Genomic DNA, 23,020 nt, shown 5'->3' with positions numbered 1-23,020 from the left:
TGCTTGGTGTTTACTGTTAGAGGGAACCGCATTCCTGACCTTACTGAGGGCGCAGAAAAAAGTCAGATTTTCACATCTTTGCCTTCAACTTTGACAGCGTTTGCAATTCAAGAGCGCTCATCTATTTTTCATTCATGTTGTTGAAAAGCTTCTCAAGGAAACATCTCTTTGCACTTTCATAGTACTTTCTAATAAGGATGTTCAAAGCCTTTGCACCAGGGTTCATTACGTCCAGCTTTTGAGTGGGAAAGAATAGGAGGCAAGAAATGGGATGCCAAGCCAAGCCTTGAGGGCTACTCTGAGGGGCAATAGCTCCCTGGGGGTCTGACCCTTAGCTGAAGTGCCTCATCCCCAAGGGAGGGGCGAAGCGGGAAGAAAGGAGAGGTGACACTTCTGCAAACTCCTTCTTCAGCACCTTCACAGCCACTGCCAACCTTGACGGGGACCCTAGGGTGCCAGACGCTGGACTAAGAGCATGACCTGCTACAAGGCAAATTCTGCTACCCACTTTACAAAGGAGGAAACAGCCTGGAGTGTTTATGTAATTCACCCATGAGCCAGATGGAAACTCAGATTTTCACAGCCCTGAAGTTGGTGTTGTTAACCCTCGACTTGGCAGTCCTCACTCAAAGCCTGGGGCAGGGCCAGGCTATCCCACTGGCGGAGAGAATGGCCAGACGCAGCAGCTGGCTGGCTCCACAGCATGATCCATGACACAGACAAAGATGTAGGATCCAGGATGCTACTGAGGGAAAGGTGGCCGTGTACTCCAGGTCACTTTGGTCAAGGCCAGCAGAAGACAATCACAATTTTCCACTGTTTCCCTCTCCTTTGTTTCCATAAAACAGTAATAAGCCACCTGCTCTAAGGCAAAGGAGGACAAGCTTTTACACACACACATGCACGTGCACGCACACACACAACCATCCAGCATCGATGGGGATGTTACTGGCTTGTCCTGAAAATTCTGGAAGGATTTCTTCCTTTTGCTCAGCTCTCTCTCTCTGTTTTTATGAAAAAGTCACTAGTCCTACCTGTTAATGAACTAAACAGGAAAAAAGAAAACCTAATGAACTTTTGTCATATATTTTAAAAAAATATTTGATAAGAAAAGACAACATTTCAGTTCACCCCTTTATAGAGTCTTTTTTAAAAAATTGATCAGCACACCTTCCTTTGGGCTGCTCTGTGACTCTCATACTTAGCTGCCAATGGCTTTCCTAGTTGATTTCAGATCCTTCCCAACCCTCCTTGGCTTCTTAAAAGTGTATGGATCAAAATGCAAAATTTCCAGGGGCCGGTATCACCACTCAGATCAAGTCCATTAGCACCAAAACGTGTACAAGGTGTGAGAGTTTGCTGTGAAAGAGACCAAGGTTGGCCTATAAGACCAAATTTCTCCTGTAACTGACAAAGGGATATTTGGCAACCAGCAGAAAGCCCACTACGGGGGGCAGAAGAAAGGGAAAGTACACCACCAGATGGAAAATTCTGGGAAACCCTGCTAAGGCCACCCTTGTTGAACTTAATTCCGGGATTCTGCACCCTGCATTTTGGTGTGTCCTCCAAAAACACCCAGAACATCTTTCTCTCGACTAAAAGAATCAGTGATTTCACAGTAACTGGTTTCTAGGGCAAATGAAGAATTCACCTCCAACCACTCCCTGCAGGGAACACACCTCTGGGTCAGTCCATGTAGAAGGGTCAACAGCCCAAAGGAAATATGTTTGTTTACAACCAGCCGATCTTGCCGCCCTCCAAGCACGTTACCAAATGCAACCCATCACCCACTTATACCTTTTCATTGCATGGCCTATTTTCTTCAAAATAAATTTCTCAAGGAGCAGGATGCTAAATTGCCTTATGTAACTGAAAAAGATCTTCAGAAGGACCAATTACGTTCCACCTTCTGCAGGCAGGCATGCTCCTCCCCACGCCATGCTGCTGCCTGCAGGGACTCCTGGCTTCCCTTGGATTCTCCCCAGGCAGTGCTCCCCAGCACCCGCGTGGGCCTGATAGCTGGCGATGGAATTCAAACTCTCAGTTCTGAGCACCCTCTCAGCACAGTCCCAAACCCCCCAAGGCAGATTAAAAAGGGGGTCACATGAGGCCCTGGTTGTAAGCTGCACACAAAACAGCTTCTTTTTCTCTACCAATTGTTTCCACCCCCTGCAGATGGGCCTGGACATCTACAGAATGGGACATTTTGAAAATGTTGTCTCATAGAGCATCATCTACCCAAGACTCCTAACGTTGTGTATTTCAGTGGAGCAGCCAGGGAGTGATGACCCACTGGCTTCCAGAGGGAGATGTCTGCAGACTCCAGCAGCCAGTGTGAAGAGAAAGCTCTGTCCTCGTCTTCTGAGGTCTCAGCTCCAGAGATCTGGTTCCCCTTGGACTCTTCCATGATAGCTATGCCACTGGGGATAATGGCCACCAGAGAGTGACTCCAGGTTCCTGGAGCTCCCAAGGTGACATCAGCCATGGTTGGAGCTTGGCAGTTTGGAAATGTGGGATCCATTCCTGGCTCTCTCCATGACTTGCTGGGTGACCTTGGGCAGATCACTTCTCCCCGAGGGAAGTGTTTCCCCATCTGTAACCAAAGTGTGTGTGGGTCCTTCCCAACACAGGAAGGCGAAAATGAACACACATCACACCTGCTTTATTCTGCGCACAGCAAGCGCATCAATTTAGCAAGGATGGAAGCTGTTGGGCCTCCCCAACACCCCAGGCCGGGGGAAGGACTGCTGCCCAGGAACTCCGCCTCTCTACGGAGGGTGAATCTGGCAACCGAGGAAACCCAGGGGCTGAGGACAGCACAGCCTGTTTCCTCTGAGTAACTCTTATCAATAAAGTCCAGCTCAGCATGGCCTTTTCTGGAACTTGGTGGGTCCCCCTGATAAGCAGCGAGCCGTGCCCAGCTGTTTGGTGCATGAGAACCAGGCGCCAACTGCTAGGACCCGGGACGGCCCAGGGCCCAGGTGTTGTTGGCTGGTTGGTTTTGGTTCGTTACTCCCCATCGCATAAGGAAAAGCCTGATTTTGCTGCAGGAAAAACCATGAGTGAGTTGAGAAAAAGAGGGGTTGGTTCATAAATCAGACCACTGAGCCAGGAAGCTCTAGACTGTTGCAAACCCATTTCTCAGAAAGGTAGAAACAGGAATGTACAGCCAGGTGTGTAGTTATAGCAACCCAATAAAGAATGGTCAGCTCAACATAGAAAGCACCACTGGGATTCTGATCCGAGGAGACTCTGATAAACCTACTCATGACAAGATTCTGCATGTTTTAATTCAGGATAAGGACAGGGGTGTGACAGCCTGGAGCCTGGGCAGTGTTCAACCAACCCTTAGGATCATGTATAGTGGTAAATTTCAGGTATCAACTTGGCCAGGCCCTGGTACCCAGCATTTAGTCAAACACCAAACTAGATGTTGCTGTGAAGGTATTATTTTTAAATGTGATTAACATTTAAATCAGTAGACTTTAAGTAGATTATCCTCTATAATGTGGGTGGGTCACATCCAATCAGTAAGAATGAGATTGTATTAGTCCATTTGTGTTGCTATAACAGAATTACCTGAAACCGGGTGATATATAAAGAACAGAGGTTTATTTGGCTTATGATTCTGGGACAGCTGCATCTGGCATGGGCCTCAGGCTGCTTCTACTCATGGCGGAAAGTGGCAGGTAGCCGGCAGGTACAAACAGATCACATGGCGAGAGGAAGGAAGAGAGAGTGAGAGGGGGTGCCAGGGTCTTTTAAACAACCAGTTCTCACAGGAACTAATAAAGCGAGAACTCACTCATTATTCTCCCCTCCCCCAGGGAGAGCATTAATCCATTCATGAGGGATCCGCCCCCATGACTCAATCAGTTTCCAACACTGCCATATTGGGGATCAAATTTCCACGTGAGGGGCCAGCCCTGTGGCTCACTCGGGAGAGTGTGGCGCTGGTAGCGCCGAAGCCGTGGGTTTGGATCCTATATAGGGATGGCCGGTGTGCTCACTGGCTAAGCGTGGTGCAGACCACACCATGCCAAGGGTTGCGATCCCCTTACCGGTCAGAAAAGAAAAAAAAATTTTTTTTTCCACATGAGTTTTGGAGGGGACAATACATCCAAACTCCATCAGAGATCTTCTGGGAAAAAAATTCTCCCAGTAGGTGGCCTTTGGACTTGAAACTGTAACATCAACTCTTCCCTGGGATTCCGGCCTGTTGGCCTGAACGTTAAATTTTGAACTTGCCAGCATCCACAATCACGAGCCAATTCCTTAAAATAAATCTCAATCTCTCTCCCTCCGTGTGTGTGTATGTGTGTATGTGTATATATGTGTATATGTCTGTATGTGGGTATATATACATATGTATACACACATATACATACACACACGTACTCTATTGGTTCTGTTCTGTTGGAGAACCCCAACACATCATAATCCCTAAGTTCTTACCTGCACAGCATGGAATTCAAGGTCTCTTGTCCAGGTGTCCAGGGAGGCCTGTAAAAAGCAGCATTTTTCAGCAATTCAAGAATCTGTGCCCACTATTAGATCCCTGAACTCTTCCCTCTATCACTTCCCTGCAGCTCTGGTTGAGAGTTATTCACGTCAATGTTTATAGACCAAAAAAATACCACCAAAACTCTGAAATCATAGTGAAAGCAGGCAGATGTCCTAACCCATGTGCTGAATAGATTTTCCAGGTAAATTTTTTATCAAAGTCTAAGACACAGCCCAGAGGAGTGCGCTAATGAAGCGTAAGCAGCTTGATGTGCTTTCTCAAAAAGCCAAATCACCTATGGAACCAGCACCCAGATCAAGAAGCAGAACCCACCCAGCGCCTGAAAAACCCCCCAACTTTCTCTCCCAGTCACTACATCCCCTAAAGCAACTACCGTTCTGATTTCTAACAGCACAGATTGTCTGACCTGATTCTGAACACAAAGTGTACATTTTAATATTTACATTTAAACTTACAGTGCTGCTGTGGGGTGATTTGTACCCTCCCAAAATTCATATGTTGAAGTCTTAACTCCCAGGACCTCAGAATTTGACCTTATTTGGAGAGAGGGTCTTTACAGAGGTGATCAGTTTACATGAGGTTATTGGGACACCAGGAGGTGCTCAAGTGGCTGAAAGAGCCTTTTTCGCTGATGCCACCACCCTGGGGCTCCCCTGGGGTCCTAAGGCATTGAGCCAGGGGAAGCCAAACCCAGCCGCAACCAGCACCTGCAATCAGCTCCAGGCCAAAATGCTTGTTTTGCAACCAAAAAAGACCACCTCTGAGACCCATGGAAAGGACAGTTACTCTGGGATACTGGCTTCAGATAACATTGTTAAATAAATTTAAGATCACACCTAAGTAAGAATTTCCAGAACTCTAGTTGAGAAGTTGGTGAATCTATGAAACTGCTAACTCAACACCAAGAAAGACCACTGGAATTGATTCCACCAGGCTGAGTAAACTGAAGTATGATTAACATTTCATGGCTTTGGGCCGGCCCTGTGGCGCGCTCGGGAGAGTGCAGCACTGGGAGCGCGGCTCCCACCGCGGGTTCGCAAGTTCGGGTCCTATACAGGGATGGCTGGGTGCGCTCACTGGCTGAGCGCGGTGCGGCCGGTCACAAAAAAGACAAAAAAAAAAAAAAAAAAAAAAAACATTTCATGGCTTTTTTTTTTGTTTGATGCATTGCTGATTCCTTAGTGTTCTATTTTCTGGATTTAAAGAAACCTCTTTCTTTTTCCTCTTAAGATAACTACTACTCATAACAATTTAGTATATTGTACTTCAGTAAACAGAAATAACATTTTTCTTTTTCTCCCAGCATGAGCCTTCAAGAATTGAAAAACTCTTACTGAAAATTCTTATTTTCATGGCAATGTAGTTATGTGCATGAATAAATAAAGCTTTATTTAAAAAATAAAATTAAAAATAAATAAATGAGGTTATGGGAGGTGGCTAATGCAATATGACTGGTATCCTTATAAAAAGGGGGAATTTGGACACACACATGCAAGCTAGGAGAGGGGCTTCAAACAGACTCTCCCTCATAGCCCTGGGGAGGGACCAACTCTATTGACACCTTGGTCTTGAACTTCCAGACTCCAGAATTGTGAGAAAATAAATTTCTTCCCAGTTTATGGTACTTGTTACAGCAGCCCTAGCAAAGTAATCCAGTCCCCCCGCCACCCACTGCATAACTTTTCTTCCAAAACTCTAATATTACTTTGCCATTGCTGAGAAGACCTCCTAGTTCTATTTTACATTTTTCTACAAATTAACATTTTTATTAAAGACTTTAACAAAAGTGGCTTTGGGCTCCATATGGCTTTAATAAGCCAGTTTAAAAATGACGACTGCCCCCACTTCGGCCCCCACAGTCCCCAAGGGTCTCTTTTTTAGGAAGAGTCCCTTCGGCACACACAAATGGGTGTTCACAGATGAGATATGTATCCCACTTTTACAGATATATTCTCTGTCTTTTACAGGAAGAAGAGAGAGAAAATGGTATAGTCGTAAAGTCACAGCACTGTAATTTCAAAAGGGACATTTTTTCAATTTAATTCAGCTCCTTCGTCTCCTAGGAGAAAAAGAACTTTAATTGAGAAGAACACAGAGGCCACTGTTTGCACTCAGGGCAGATACACAACTTTATGACGTACCTTGGGGACAGGGACCCTGAGCCCCACCCAGTTGGCTTGTGCACACCCTGAAACTTTTGTCCACCACTCCCTCTCCCCCCACCCCTGCAGCTCGGCCACTTCTCCTCCTGAGCCAGCCGATGGCAACTGGAATGAAATCTATGAAATCCACGCCCTTTCAGACCTCCTTAACACTTTTCCTACCTAGCCCTGCTCCACTTTCTAGGTCCCGACAGAGACAAGTTGGATCATCTGGTAATAGCTATAATTTAATTAGCAGAAGTATTGCTGCAGTTTGGAGAAAACAAACGGATCATAGAAAATTGAAATGTTGTTTGCCCATTAGTGTTCCTATTTCAATCCTAACTGTTAAATATTTCAACAAATGTTTTAAATGTTCACCATGTGTTTTTAGGCCAAGTGAAGTAATAGCCAGAGAAAAAGAATCTGGCTGAGAAAAGGGGCCCCTTTTCCCATCACGGTTCTGGAGCTTTCAGACACACAACAGCCATGGCTCGGGGGTGAGGGCTGCGTGGACAAGATCCCTGGACCGGGCAGATGGAGTCTCACATGCTTTTGTGGTCACCACGAAGCACACTGCACAGTGCTACATTGCTACCCACATGTCACCGCAGCCCTGCACTCCTAAAGACCCCAGAGAAGAACCCTTCCACAGCCACCTGCGTGGCACACGGGAGCAGGATGAAAACTTTATGTCGGAAAAGGAAAAAGGGAGGTGGCCAGGCCCGTCCCCTCACTTGGGCATGCAGGAAGGGCCCTTTTTGATCTTTCCTCAAATGAAGGGATTTCTGAGTGTCCCAGGAGAGGCTCCTGAGGCAGGGGGATTCTCTAGGAGGGAAAAGGGCAGTGGTTTCCTAGGAAGACCCATGAGAAAGAAGAATCCACTTGACAAGAGGTGACTGAGGAGGCCTGAGGCCACACCTCACCCCTGAGCTCCTGGCCCTGGATCTGGAATTCACAGGCACAATCTCTTACAAACATGTACTTGGAGTCCAAATGTGTGACAAGGTGCCATAGGATACTAGTTTTTATTCTAAAATCAAAAACCTTGGTATTTTCCTCTCAGGTATGTTCTGGGTTTCATCAAGTCCCCCAGGACAGTTGGCCAGAAAAGCGTGCTTTCATCCGGAACTTTCCCCGTGCCTCAGTTTACTTTCTTCTCCTGATGCCACGTGTTACCGTCTGGAGATCTGACATGGCTTTCCAACCTTGGCTGCTCATTGGGATCATCAAGGGAGCTTTAAAAAATACTGATACTTGAGTTCGGCCTGCCAAGAGTCAAGGTAATTGGTCTGAGGTGGGGCCCAGGCATTCAGATGTTTAAACACTCCTGTGATTCTCCTATGCGGCCACAGCTGAGAACCATGCTTTAGTGACTGAGCGATGGAGGCTCCACTGTAAACCATTTCTCAAGGGCTCAGTTGAGAGAGTCAGTTTTTGTCCTTTGCCACTTCAATATCCCACAGTAATTGGTCTCCTTCCCACTCTCCCCCCAAAACGGAAATCCACCCTTCCCAAGAGACCCTGGGTTTTGCTCCAGTAGTCACTCACCTCATAGGGCTCCTTGGTGGCCCTGCACCTGTCTATCTGGTAGAGCTGGGTCTTGTAGCAGAGGCTGTCCTGGATGTCAGATTTCTACCAGAGGAGAACAGAAAAAGCCTGGCTTAACTCTCTGGAAATAGAAATGTCCATTAAGCCGTCATTAATTTTTAAACCAGTGCTTGGCTAAGAGAGTGCCCAAAGTGGTTGGCAAGCCAGTAAATTGCAATGCAGAGTCTCATCCCAGGACAGCCTGCAGGCAGGATGCAGCTGAGGAGCACCCTGGGCCCAGAGGCAGGCGACCTCCTTCTGTACTGGGTCTGACAACAAAGGGCCAGTGACCCTGGGCAGGTCACTGCTCCAGACTAGGCCTCAGTTCTTTCATCTATGCAATGGAGAAATGAACACAGAATCCAAATAGGTAAGCTGGGAAGAATAACTTATTTTAGTGAACCACTAAATAAGACATGGATCTTGCTTGTTTGCTTTATTTTAAAACAGCACACACAGACACACACACACACACACACACACACACACACACCACCCAAATGAAAGCCACAGCAATTCATAATATAGCTTTAAAAAAAAGGTGGACAACTGCACCTGAGATGATGTAGGTGCAATTCTGTGAGGAGACAGGTGAAATGAAATGACTGGTTAATTAATTTATCAACCAACGAATAGTTAATGAACGCCTTTACAGGACTCTCCAACTTAAAGTACATGTTTCTTGGTTTTAGAAAAAGAAAAGAGAGAAGGGAAGAAATAACAATTAAGGTATAACATTTTACTTTTTAGTCCACTAGATTGGATTCCAAACTTATACCCAGGTTGTTAGTAATTGGTTGATAAGATTAATAACTGGGACAGTGCCTTCTGTGCAATTAATTAGTCGTGTGTGGAAAGTACTCAGCGGACAGCTGCAGTTGTCTGTGGGGATTAATTCACTCTTGTTCAAAACAGCCACCTGCCCAGAGTATGGGTTCTCAGACCAGGTGTGTCCTATGATTTAAAGGCTAAATGCAAAAACAACGCAATAAAATAAAAACCTTTTCCGGTTAGAACTATATCACAGCTATGTTTCCAGGGATTGTTCTCAAAGCCACACTTGGTTTTGCAACACTTGGAACCGTGATGCTGGGCAAAGCAGAGGAACAGAAATGCAGCAGATGGCAAGACACCCAGACCCATCAAGACACAGCCAAAGAGCTTCCAACAAAATGTCTCTCTTGCTTGGGATGAGCTATGTAATTGTTTAAGAAGAGTGTGAACAACCAAAGTTTGCATCTGTAAATATGTAAGTAGCCATAGGAAACTATTTCAAAAACTAAGACCCTGCCATGTGACTTGGTCAGCACCCAAAAAAGTAGATCTGCCAAAAGAAGAATGTCTGAATCTGCTAACTGAAGAAAGTGGCAACACCAGTCTTCAAATATGTGAAATCACGGACTTTATAGCATAGTTTGATGAACACATTTTAAAAACTAATTTTTAAAAAGCATTCATCGTTTGAAAGAGAAAATCAGAACATTCTTCTCTTCCTTGTACTTGAAAACCATTTAAATTCTTAACTTTCATCCTCTATAGCATGGTGGTCTCCAAGTGGTATGACCTGAGTCCTTACAGTTGAAAAATCTATAAGCATGCACCTACAATAATATGCATTACTATAAATTATAAGCATGTACCACTGTACTAATATATCATATACATTATAAAATATATAATAAAATAGCAATTAAAAAGGATAAGAAAGAAATTTGGGACATACGGTCCTCTTATAAAAGAGAAATGAGAAATAGCTTCAAGATCAATATGTCTTTTAAGTTCCTTATGATGAGATAACAGAGAACCACTATGTGGTATGAGAGTTTCTTAATCTCTCCTTATCACGTGATAAAATAATATAAATAATATACTGTGTGTTGAAAGTCCTGTCTTACCAGATCTGACATCTCTCCTGCAGTGGCCTGCCTATGACCAAGGCAGCCACAGTGGTACTTACTACCTCTGAAATCTAGCCTCACACCTATGAATCTGTCTCTATCAGAAGTGCCACCATCACTGCCAACACGGAGCATATTTTTTTCTCCCCATAAAACATTATTCTTATTTTTGAAATCCTTTCACTATTGAAAATGTTTCTTCTTGTGTACATCTTTCCTATGGTGGTTCATCAGAAAAAAAAAAAGTAGTTCTGTGAATAACTTCCTGCTGAAGCCAAGTCTAACAAATATCCTGAGCTGAGTCAGCTTAGAAACATCTGTACTTTCATCCAGCTGTTGGACAAACCTCCCGAAGAGCTTCTTCATACATTCAGCAATGTTTTCTAGATGTCTCCCAAGTCTATTTGCTAACAAGAAACACACACTGACCATCTTGTCTTCTGGGCATTTTTTTTAGGCATTTCTGCCATGGCAGGGAGAATATCATTTCCCCAAGTGCAGGTGGGTTTTCATCTTTTGCTTTAATACGTAAACGTCAAAAGAGGTTTCCAAGCCTACTGTTTGGTGGAATTTTGCACTGTACTGGGCTATCACATGGTTGAAAACAGCACTGAAGAAACTCTAGAAGTTTGTCCTCACGTTCTGGATTCTAAACGTCTTCCTAACCGCGGCAGCTACACACCATCGGGTCTCAAGGTGTGACACACACGGGATGAAGGTCGTCTTTCCTGGAAGGGGACACTCAGCCACATTTCTGATGGGCTTCCTGACAATTCTGAATTTCTCTGGCCGCCTTCCTGTTAGATATGGTCAGCACCCACCACTTTTAATCGAAGCAGGAGTAGTTATATGCAGAATCCATACTGTCTTGGATCCAGCTTTCTCTGCAGAATCCTTTTCAAGCCATTGTTCATTTGGAGAGAGATGATTTAGTCAAAACTAGATACAAAAGCATGTAAATCCCCTTACCCAGGCGCATACGAATGGCTTGTGGCAAAAACGATTAAGGGAACCGAGGTGTCAGGGTACCACTACCCACCCCACCCTACAGGACTCCCAACTGAACCTCATACATGACACAGGAGGTGCCAAGCCAGTGAAGCTCAATTTCGTTCTTGTTTTCTGGAGAAGTAAATGTAAATACTGGCTTTCACATATGCCATACTTTGGAGACAAATGTTCCACAGGCACGGCTCCCCAAGTGTCATGACCAGAGAAGTCCTCAATGCCACTAACGTGGGGTAACCCAAAGAGCTAAGAGGTAGCCAAACAAAAAAGGCAACAGAGAAGCGGAAGGAAAACAAAGCTTTTCTCACAGTTCTGCCCAGAGCTTGCCACTGTGGGAGGATATCTGAAAAGCATCTCAGGTGAAAGGCACTACCTGTGAGGCACGTTTTGCTACCACTTGATCCCACATTCAGGAAACTCAGCCTCATATTAGGTTAAATTAGCCGATGGTTCGGGTGTCAGCAATTGGGAAACACTTGGGTGTAAGACATCATTTTTCTGCAGAGAGCAGAGAAAACCACCTCGAGGGTCCACTTACCCCTGACAAGTAGCGCTCGAGTTTCTTGTTCAGGAGGAAGTAGATGGCAAGGACGTGGCAGGCGCGGTTGGAGAGGACAGTGTTGATCACGTCACTGTTCTTGTAGCCCAGCTTCTCGGTCATGTGCAGCACCACGCTCGGGCTCAGGTCTTCCAGAGAAATCCTGTGAGGCGGAGGCGAGAACCAGTCACCTCTCTACCTCCACAGCGGGGCTCATAAGAGGGCCCACACGCGCCCCCTGTGGACAATCACGTCCATTCATTCACTCATTCATTCGTTCACTTGACTTTTTACTATGAAAAATTTCATGTATATGGAAAAATAGAAAAAATAGTATAATAATAGTATAATTACCTTATGTATACCATCCCCTGGATGCACCATTAACACTTTGCCATATTTGCTTTATTTATTTATTTATTTGCTAAGTATTTTAAATTACAGACATTGTGACAGTTCACTCCGGAACACTTCAGTGTGCATCTTTAAAACCCAAGGACATCCTCAGAATGACAATACCATCAACACTCCTAATTAAATTTTAATAATCTCTTAATATTATCTAATATCTAGATCATATTCGAATTCCCCAACTGTCCCCCAAATTGCTTTACAATGAGACATTCTTTCTCTAAAATGAATTTGTTGCCAAGGGCAGAGCCTGCATTTAATGCAGTCTTGGGTTGGAAAAAGAAGATATTGAGGAACTACTCAGACCAAGTTTAGAAGAACAGTGAGAGCTCACAAGCTCACACATTGGGAGTCTGGGGCTCAGCTGTAAAGTGGGGTGCTCTCAGAGGAAGATAAGTTAAAGCTTCTTCACAGTAATATTATGAAGATAAACTCCTTGGGATAAAATGCCAAAGAAATACATTCATTTACTTATTCATTCATTCCCCCCCCCCCCCCAAATCCCCTCCTCACAGAGCCTACATTCCAGTGGGGAAGAGAGAATTTAAGTCCACTTCGTCCTCCTGATTGTCCTATGAATAGGTACTATCATTATCCCTGTTTTACAGATGAAGAAACTGAAGCCCACAGCCATGAAGTAACTTGCCCAGAGCCACACAGGCAGGAATTAGCAGCCCCACAGTTAAAACCCAGACAGCCTGGCTCAGAATCAAGATGCTAAACCTCTACACTGGCAGCTTCTCAATAGACATGTCACATGGCTAGAGAGGGAGAGATCAGGTTGAGGGTTTTAGGGAGTGTGTGTCTTGGTAGTGGGAGTGTGCCATCAGGACATTCTAAGTGCCTCGAGATACAAATAGGGCACTCTGTGAGCAGAAGGCAAGCCCATCTGGCCAGAGAGCTCCGTGGCCTCTGCCAAAGGATCTGGAGACATTTCTGAAGAAACCTCAGTACTATAATGCCCAAAGAAACCTCATGATCTAACCTCCTAATTGTAAGGAGGAGACTGACTTGCCCAGTACACCCAGCCAGTTGGAAGGGGCATGAAGAGCAGAACTAGGACTGCCCGTCATCCACCACCGGTAGGTGTAACCTACATCAGCTCTCCCTCCCCTAGATTTGGTCCTCAGTTGGCTGAATCCATCAATGTAGAACCCGTGGACAGTCCTGCAAACAGTCCCTTGGGCATACCAGGGAAGACTGTAGCTGGTAATTCCAGTGTGGGTGTGGCCCTGACCATGGCCAATGAGATGTCACCTTTGGCCCTACCCCTGGCCAATCAGACCCCAACCACATTTGCAAGTCCCTGCCCCGAGAGCAGGTGCCCCGTAGGGTTCGCAGTGCCACCGAGAAAGGGCTGTGGAGTAGAGGTGAGAGGAGGGACGTGCAGGGGCAGACATCCTAGCTCTGTCCTTTCTAACCATTGTCTTAAATATCAAAATGCACAGTCAACTGCCTCTTGACTGAGAGCAATATTTTAAATGTTTTCCAATAAACAATGTATATATTTGGTGCTCTCCAACATCAGTTATTGAATTTGTATTATCTCTGCATGTTTGGGTGATACAGAGAATGGTAAAATATTTCAGAATGTTGGGTTTAATTTGAACTAAGTAAATTCACTTTAAATCTGTTTTTATACCACTTCGGTCTAATTCTGTTCTATATTACCCTGACCTCCTTTTCCTTCTACCCATCTCCAGACTAACTGGAGGGGTGGAGAGACTGTCCAGGCACATGCAGGGAGACAGGAAGCAGCAGCAAGGTCATCTGTAAAAATGTCTGCACCCAGATCAGTGAGGTGAGCTGGGCATACAGCAAACATCTGTTGACTTACTGGCATAAACATTTACTATAAAACATTTACATTTAAGGACGTTTTCCTCTTGCCTTTTGGAGACCAACCTGGAGGGCCAAATGACTTCACAGGAGATGGTTTTACAAAAGAGTGATGTGAAACATGGGACCTTTATTTTCTTTACTTTCCCAAAAGGAAAACATTGACAACATCTAAAATAATTAAATCTGCAGCTAGGTATACTGGGAGACTATGAAATGTGCTTCATAAAGAAAAGACTCCTTTCTCTGGTTAAATGTTCTTACTCCTTTTATCTATGCATTGGTATAACTAGAAAAATAATGATCAAAAATACTTTCTTTTCCTTTAAAGATAAGTGTTTTTCTAAATAAAGATTGTAAATAACATGTACCTTCCCTAACAGTTTAGAATTCTGGTTTCATTACTCCAAAACTGAACTCAAGTATAAATGAGTAATGAGCCTTACATAAACAGGAGACACTGAGCTGCCGTTTTCTTTGATATACAAGATCTTAAGCATTTTTACAACCCACCTAACTAGTTGGGTGGGTTGTAAAAATGTACAGCCCTTATGCTTCTGACCAAGTCCAAATGCAAAAATTATTAATCTAGCAACACCAGTATAGGAGCTTAAATTAAGTTTTAATCTACCAAAGCCTGCCTTCAACCTGCTGTGGAAAAGCTACAAAATAAGACGCCACGTCATGATTCTTTGGGAATGAAGATGTAGCCAACAAGGTGGGGAGCCCTGTACTGCTAATCCCAGCTCTGCTTACTTCCACAGCTGCCATGCTGAGTGGATTGATTATGCTCATTTAGACAGTGATTACATTAGCTTAATGATGCATTTGGCTGCCACCAATGCCCCCTCCTTTAACAGAGAGCATACCTGCGTGCTGCTACCCATTATGAGCATCAGTAATGAGGCATGGGCCTCCAGCTTTGCTTTCTGTCTCACGTTGGGGTAATGTTTCCGTTGTCTGTTTCAGAAACTGGCCCGAATCAAGCCGGTGTTGGAAAAGAGCAATCTATTTCCAGGTTCCCTTGGTAACCTAAGTAACCTAGACTTTGTTTAAATTACCTCCCCTGAGCCAAATGCTAGAATTCTAGATGGCAACTGAGTGAAACCACCTCCTCTATGGCCAGGGCAAGCATAAATTTCACCCAGTCTCCTGGATGAAGGCTGCCATGCCCCCTTAAGCTCTTTTAGAACTTCCGTCTCAAGACAGAGCCCTGCCTGCCCATCTTGTTTGGAGAACTCAGTGCTTCATCTTTCATAAGGCTTGGTGGATGTTTCCAGACCTTCCTGAGCACTCTGAAAATACCAAAAGGATACCCCTTTTCCTCCCTTTTTGGTTCCCCATCTGTCCCCCTTGATCAGCAGTTCTCCTGTCCTCATTCAAGCTTGGTCAAATGTGCAGGCCACCCTGCATCAGAAAGAAGAAGGAAGGGGGGGTCCCAGTCCCAGAAGGTGTTGGACCCATGCAATTTCCCTGTTTGCTCTAAAGTAGCCAAGGTGAGCACCCTCATTCCCCCACTCATCTTGGCTAGCAATGTGCCAAGTGAGCAGAGAAAAAGTACAAGGCAGTGGTTTCTTGTCCGTGTTTTCAAGTCTGCAACCAGCATGGAGATGGGGGCCACCACGAGGGGCCAGTCAGTGTTCTTCTGCTGCAGACTTCGATCTGTGAGCTCTCCTTCAAGCCCACAGGAAATCCGGCCTTAAATGAAGGATCCCCACTGCCTTTTCTTTCTAGCCCCAACACATTAAGGCAGGGGACTTAGGGTTGAAGTAAACATCAAGAACAAAGTAGCAGAAGAGTCGTCTAAGGACTGGCTTGAAAGCAGAGAGGGGCAATTCTACGGGATTCTGCCTGATGCTGTCAGGTGAGCTCAAGGGCAGATCACACACACACACAGATGCACACATCCAGACACACTCACAAACATGCTCACGCACAGACACACATGCACACCCACTCACACACAGATACCCAGGCAGACACAAACACACACTCACACATGGGCCACAGCTGTTCTAAGTGGTCCCTTTGTATGAACTAGAAAGAGGCGCCCCTTGGGGAAGCCCCTCCAAGCGAGGCTTGGCAATGGGAACGTGGCCAGGATTTCAGCCTCTGCTCCCCCTCCACCAGGCACCCCCGCGGGCACACTGCACAACCGCGTGGACTGGCCCGTCTCTACTTCCTCCTGAGCACTGAGACTGGCTTGTCTGTGGATGGGGGCGCGGGGGGAGGCCAGCCAAGAGAAAAGGCAGCTTTTCCTTGAATCCCGTACAGCTTCCTGTCCAGAACTATTCAGGGCTTAGAGGACAGGCCCCATCTTGCCCAAGAAGGAGTCCCTCTGTGTGTGCTAAATTACCTGTTGGGATAGGTGACATTGCAGGGCACTTTGCCGGTGTAATTCTCATTGAGCCAGCGATTGGCCAGTGCTTGCTGAATGTTTGGCCTCTTCACGGGATCTGGTTCCAGGAGAGAGCGTAGGAAGTTGATGGCTCCTGGAAGATAGTCAGCAAAGAACAGGCTGATCACAGATGCCACTGAGAGCCATGTCAGATGACCTGCTGCCTCACCTGCCCCACCTGAGCCACTGCTGGGGCAGAGTTTTGATTCAATGATTTGCAGAGAAGAGGTTCAGCCCCACCTCCCTTCAGAAAGGTGGGGTTTTTTAAGTCCCATTTCCTTCTCTCTCTTTTTAAAAAAGAGGTGCCACAAATCCAAAGCATTTCAGATATTTGTCCAAGAGATGCAGCTGGTACATGATAAAGCAAGAACCAGTTCAGATCTCTCCATGCCCCATACTTCCCAATGCAACCTGCGGGCTCTTCTCGCTGCTCACAGGTGAGCCAAAGAAATGTTCTATTTACAGGCTTGAAGGGATGAAAGGAAGTAAACAGAAAATGTCTGTTCTCAAGGTAGGCTTCTGAGCACTCAGAAGCCAGAAGGGTAAAGGCATTCTAAATTAGACCCTCTATCTTGGGACCATGGGACAGCGAGAGTCTCAGGAGGCCAGAAAGGTCCTGCTTCCTGGTCCTTTCTTTTAAAGTCATTGTCTCTGGCTGCCCACTTTTTCCCCAAACTCTGTGAGCTGACGATACAGTACTCAGGCCAGACAGAGCCCCTGCACACCTTGCCCAGCCAATCAGGCCAACGCGACACCAGACAGCCACACGCTTTTGTTACAGTTAAGTAAACGCTGGAAGTTTTAAAATCCTAGTTCGTGTACAAAGTTCCAGCAGAGCACCACACTGCATACCCACCCCTACCTGCTGAGCCTCCTCCTTTGTGCTATCCCTCAAAATACCGGGGTCACTTGGGCAGACTGTACACAAATAAAGTTTGTCCTTACTTTTCAGCCTACCAAATTTCACTACAGTCACATCAGTCATGTTGAGCACGGTGTGTAAGGAAATGATACGAGAAACCGTTGACAAAACTATAAAATTCCTACAACCCTTTATCCTTCCATCCCAGGCAAATGTAATTTTTTTTAAGTGCCCTGGGTCTCCTTTCACTAAATAAACATTTACAGAGCACCTGCTGCCCAGCCAAACACTAGAGATAAGAAGGTAGTTTATCTCAAAGCAGATGTGCATTCTTTAATATTATAACAATGGAGACAAAAGCACAACATGTCAAAATGTTTCTAATGTGCATGAAGGCCACAGACTACAAAATTGCTCAGCAGGAGAATATGCAGCATGTCCACATATGGACAAAGAATGCCAGGGATTAGTGCAAAATGAACATGGTCTGTCTTATTTGTGTTGTGGGACTATGATATTTTCCTATTCTACATTCCTTATTTTATGGAGCATTGTCACAACGTCTTTGCAATATGAAAAAATATTCTTCTATGTACATAATATCCAATTTCCAACAAACCAATAAATCCCCAAAATAATCTTAATTTGCTTGGTCCCCAAATTTTTCTATCCTCTCCAAAGCTATTTTTCAGTTTTCTAAAATAATCTAGCTTTGCGAGAAAAAGTCATAAAATTTTTCATTTTCTCTTAGGCTTTAAGTTGTCATTTTAACACTATTCTTAAAGGAATGATGGGCTTTCCGTCAATCCATTTTCTGCAGGGTAGAAACAAGGCCATCAAAAAGGGCCAGTTGAGATGCTAGAATCCACTCAAGAGAAACAACCCGTGCTAGGCCATGCCGCCAGGTCACTCCTCCAGGGTGGGTTCCCGTGCAGTTGATGAGGTCACCAGGTCATGTCCCCTTAAGAATGTAGTGGGTAAAAATATATGTATAGGTGCCTTAAAAGTCATGAGTTGCATTTAATACTGTAAGTTTTATAGCTGGGTCTCCAAATAAAATGTTCCTAAAATGTACTCCAATAGTCTGAAAAGCAAATAGATCTTCAGAAAAAGAGGATCTTTCTGGAATCTATGTCCCTTCCCTCAACTACCCCACAATGCAAGAGCCATGTGGATCTGAGCTAAGAGCATCTATTGGTTAAAGAATAAACATGTGTGCTTAATGAATTGAACTGGGAGGCTGTGGAGTCAGTGATGCTTTCTGAGACGTCTCTTCTGCTTACCCTCACTGGATGCACACAACCACCCAAGCTACTGCCATGCTTTCTCAGAGTGTGATTAACCAGAAGAGCTAAGGACACCGGATGCATCTTTGTTCTATTTTCATAACCGAGCACTCTGCATCTTCATAAATCGCTGATGAGCCCAAGTAATTTGGTTCAAATCTCTACTGACAAATTTTGTTTCTTTGGATGTCAGAAACATTGTATTACTCTTCAAAAAGGACTTTGAGAACATCCTTAGAGCTCTTTGAAGTTTGTGTTAGGGTCTTGAAAATCCCTATGGCTCCAGAGCAAAGGGGATTAAAATATCCGTTGCCGTCCTGGCAAACTGTGCTGGGCATGGCCACACATCGCCCTCCACGCCCCCTGATCTAACACTTGGGCTCTCTGTTCAGTCCCAGAGAGGTGAGATGAACCACACAGCATTCAAAACCCACTTTCCTTCAAGGGCCGTCAGCTTTCCAAAGACTGGACTGGCTTGTGTGAGCATCAGGACACTTTGCCAAGGAAAGAGCTGCACAGGCGACTGACGATGCCATTGGACCCTTCACCTTAGCGCTGCATGTTGGGTGCAGGCGGGGCCCTGTCTCCACCCAGAGCTGAGTCCTCCTCACCTCCCAGACTAAAGAATGACCTGATAGTCTGATGGCTGCGTCTTCTCAGAAATCTTAATTAGCACTGGTTCAACCCTCACAGATGATAACACCTCTTCTCCAGCTTCACTTTGGTGAATTTGTGGCACAAAACTCTTGTGATGTGAAGCGACTGCTTGGACTGTATTATAAAAGCTATCACTGCAGTGTAACAATGAAAAGGAAAACCGTCTGAAAATTCCTAAGCCACAAAAGGCATTCACCCCTCCGTGGTACACAAGTGCCAACAAGTAGAAAGAGAAACTGTCCAGAAGAGAGAACTGGGAAGGCCTCCGCAGCTTCAGTTCTCAAAGCCCATGACTGAGATGTGGGCAATGCTTCAGAACATGCTCTCTGGACGCACAAGGCCAATAACACTGTGTTTTCAACTCAAATTTGGTCAAAACACTTCCAACTTAATCTAAAAAAGAGCACTGGAATATACTAGATGTGATCACTATGAATACGAGTGATGGAATCATTAAATTAATAAAGATGTGTGTTAGCGAGACACAATAAAATTGGCATGTTTTCAATTTAGATTGACAGTACTCAAAACACAAGGACATTAAGACAACAGATAATACCCTCAAATCTGGGGATGGAGGACATTTCATACTAAATAAAGTAAGGAAAGGGAGAGAGGCAGTACTAACAGTTGAAAAATACAGGTTTTCAATCAAGTGGACTTAGTCCCCCTGAGACTCCGTGTCCCCACTGGTAAATTGGGAGTCATAGTACTTACCTTGCAGGGTCATGTGAAAACAAGATAACATGAACAGCACCTACACATGGTCCTTCAGTAAATGGCAGCTACTCTCGTTACTGGTAAACTAGTATTTCTGAACATAAGTGGATGACCTCATAAAATAAAGGTGGGCCAGGTGGTTGGAAGAGAGAAGAGATAAACTGGTGGGGTGCAAAGGACAAAGCACTGGAAAAAACACGGCTGTCAGAAGGGCAGCAGCTAATCCCCAAACCCAAAGCCATTCCCTCTACAGACAAGATAAGATGCCCTGGGCTACCTCGGCAGCTGGGGGCTCTGCTTTGAGCCTAAAGCATCAGGCCAACTCCCAGCCCTGAGGAGTCAATGAGTCCAGGGCTGGACCCATTGACTGCTCCACACGCACTTTCACACCAGAGATGGCAACCTAGATTCCCTGAGCATCTATCACGTGCAAATGCTATGCTTGCACAAAGGATTAAAGCCCTAGTTGAGGAGAGATATATAAATATGCCAATAGTAAAAAAAAGAGGGGCGGGGGAGAGCACCAGATTCCTTAATTGGAAAAATCAGATACAGAAATGCAATTCCTGCTGGACAAGTTGTGGCAACACAGCCCTGTAGGAATGTGGAGATCTTTGACAAGCACACACAGAGCTGAAGGCCAAAGTGAAAGCTGTCTGCTCAAAACAGGGCTCCATGAGGTCAGACAGCAACTGCAGTGATGCAGAAACTGGCTGGAATGTTTTTAGTATTTCTTCTTTGGAATTACCTTTGGACTTTTTTCTTTAACACCTTCAGAGGTGCAACTTTGACTTCTCTAAGGGTAAATTTAATTTTCATAATCAAAAAACACAGACAGCCCATCCTGCTAATGCTGGGTAATACTGGGAGTAAAAACAAGGTATGGTTCTGAGGAAATGAGACTGATTTGCCTGTGTGCCCTTGCCTGGCTGCCCAAACACCCCATGATGAAAGCAGGCTGAATCGCCTGCTCCTCTGCACACAGCCTGTGTGTGGCCCACATGAATACTGTTCAACAAACACTTTGGCTTTCTGCCTGCAGCACACTTGGTAGAGTTGCACTGCCCCATCTGCTTTAGTAGGGTGAAGCCACATGCCATGTTTTAGAAAGCTAGGACTTATGAGTGGACGTGACATGTTGCTGGGACATTCAACTGCTGTTGAGAGCCCTTCTCTTTCTCTTTCTCTTTCCCTCTGCATGAGGCAGTAATATTGGAAATGGTGGCTTATCCATCAGCTTGGGATCCTGGGATGGGCAGCACCTCTCAATCCTTGATCCAACTCTCAATAAATATGTAGCATGAATGAGAAATAAACCTTTGTGGTTTCCAGCCACTGAGATTTGGGGCTGATTGTTACTGCAGCATAACCTGGCTTATCCTGACTAATACATGAGAAGACAGCAGATCAGCAGTTCTTCAGTTTCTCAGGGTGTTGTTGGGACAGAGAGCAAGCCCTGTCTGCTTGTCCCAAGCATGGGGATACAAACATCTTTCTATTGTACTTTGTTATGGGTCTCTTAAGACAAAACAGGCTCTGAACCATCAGAAGAACTTCAGAATCACTCTGACAGATGGCAATCTTTATGACTATATAACCCTTAACTATATAACTATATAACTATATAACTGCTTAGAAAGATTGCATTTATTTGTAAACATTAAATCTTATTTCATACTACAATGAGATATCGTTAGATTCCCCCATCAGTATGACTAAAATAAAAACTATTCATAGCATCAAATGCTGGCAAGGATGCAGAGAAACTGGATCAGTCACCCACTGCTCATGGGAATGCAAAATGGTATGTCACTGTGAACAAGAGTGTGGCAGTTTCTTATAAAAATAAATCCATTCTTACTATCCAACCCAGCAATCTCACTCTCAAGCATTTGTCCCAAAGAAAAAAAAACTATGTTCACACAAAAACCTGTACACAAATGTTTGCAGCAGCTTTATTTATAATAGCCCAAACTGCAAACAACCGAATGGTCCCTCAATGCGTGAATGGGTAAACAGTCTGTTTGGTACGGTATATCCATACCAGGGAATATAACACAGCAATAAAAAGAAACCAAGTCCCAATGCATGCAACAATGTGGTTGGATCTCAAGGGAATTATGCTGAGTGAGAAAAGTCATTTATATAAGTAGCATTTTTTGTAATGACACAATTATAGAGATAGAGAACAAGGTAGTGGTTGCCAGGGGCCAGGGAGAGTAGGAGGAAGGGAGGTGGCCGTGGCTGTAGAAGAGTAGCCCGAGGGATCCTTGTGATGAAACTGTACCATACCATGATTGTGGTAGCAGTCACACAAACTTACATGTATGATAAAAGCAGAATAAGGTCAATAGACAGATATCATCATTGGGGGAAACTAGGTAAAGAATATATGGCTCTCTCTCTGTTATTTCTTCTAACTGCATGTGAATCTACAATTACACCACAATAAAAAGTTTTTTAAAAATCTTATTTGTTATAAAAAAAGAACTATCCTTACTCCCCATCCTCTTATACTGGTTTATTTTATTTTCTTTGGAGCACTTACACTATCAAATATCACACATCCTTACTTATCCATTTATTTTTTGTCTCCCCCACTGATATATAAGCTTTATAAGGGTAGAGATTGGGTCTAGCTTGTTTTCTGTCTTCCTGACACCTAGAACATAACTGGTACACAATACATATTCATGACATTAATGAATATGAAATATGGAATAAATGAATGAATGAGTACTCCCCATAGTGATGTGCAGCACTTTCAACATTTCTGAAAGCTCTAAAACCTAAATCTAACAATTCGTTCAAAATTTTGCATTTTCTAACTCGAAGAGTTATGGCTCTCAGTGTGGAAATATTTCTTTTACAGTGACAGAACTAAACTTATCTTCCTAATTAATTAATTAATTAAAACAACACCTCCGTCACTTTCAGCCTCCAGAGATTCTACCCTCTCTAACAAAGGTGCATGTTTGGGCTGAATTAGACAGTTACATCCAAGAATGCCTTTTAGCTTGAATTCCATTGGGCAGGCGTAAATTCAGAGTTAGCTTCATGAATGCTTTATAAACTCAAGAGAAAGATACATAACAATAGTAAAGTAAAATGCTATATTTTAGCCATGTATCATAAGTTAAAGTTAAA

The 23,020-nt window shown here is 44.4% G+C and overlaps 1 protein-coding gene across 1 annotated transcript in view; it reads right to left on the bottom strand.

The window, feature by feature from the left end:
* HUNK (hormonally up-regulated Neu-associated kinase) overlaps positions 1 to 23,020 on the bottom strand; it is a 94,579-nt gene that overhangs the window by 4,017 nt on the left and 67,542 nt on the right. Inside the window, exons 6-9 of the mRNA XM_063077691.1 lie at positions 16,307 to 16,442; positions 11,701 to 11,863; positions 8,218 to 8,301; positions 4,456 to 4,503 (exon numbers count right to left, since the gene is read on the bottom strand). Coding sequence (XP_062933761.1) covers positions 4,456 to 4,503; positions 8,218 to 8,301; positions 11,701 to 11,863; positions 16,307 to 16,442 — 431 coding nt within the window. The remainder of the gene's footprint in view (positions 1 to 4,455; positions 4,504 to 8,217; positions 8,302 to 11,700; positions 11,864 to 16,306; positions 16,443 to 23,020) is intronic.

Source organism: Cynocephalus volans, chromosome 1 (genome assembly GCF_027409185.1).
Source record: "Cynocephalus volans isolate mCynVol1 chromosome 1, mCynVol1.pri, whole genome shotgun sequence".
Lineage (NCBI taxonomy): Eukaryota > Metazoa > Chordata > Mammalia > Dermoptera > Cynocephalidae > Cynocephalus > Cynocephalus volans.
The sequence above is the reverse complement of the archived record's forward strand: the minus strand, read 5'-3'. Positions and strand labels throughout refer to the sequence as shown.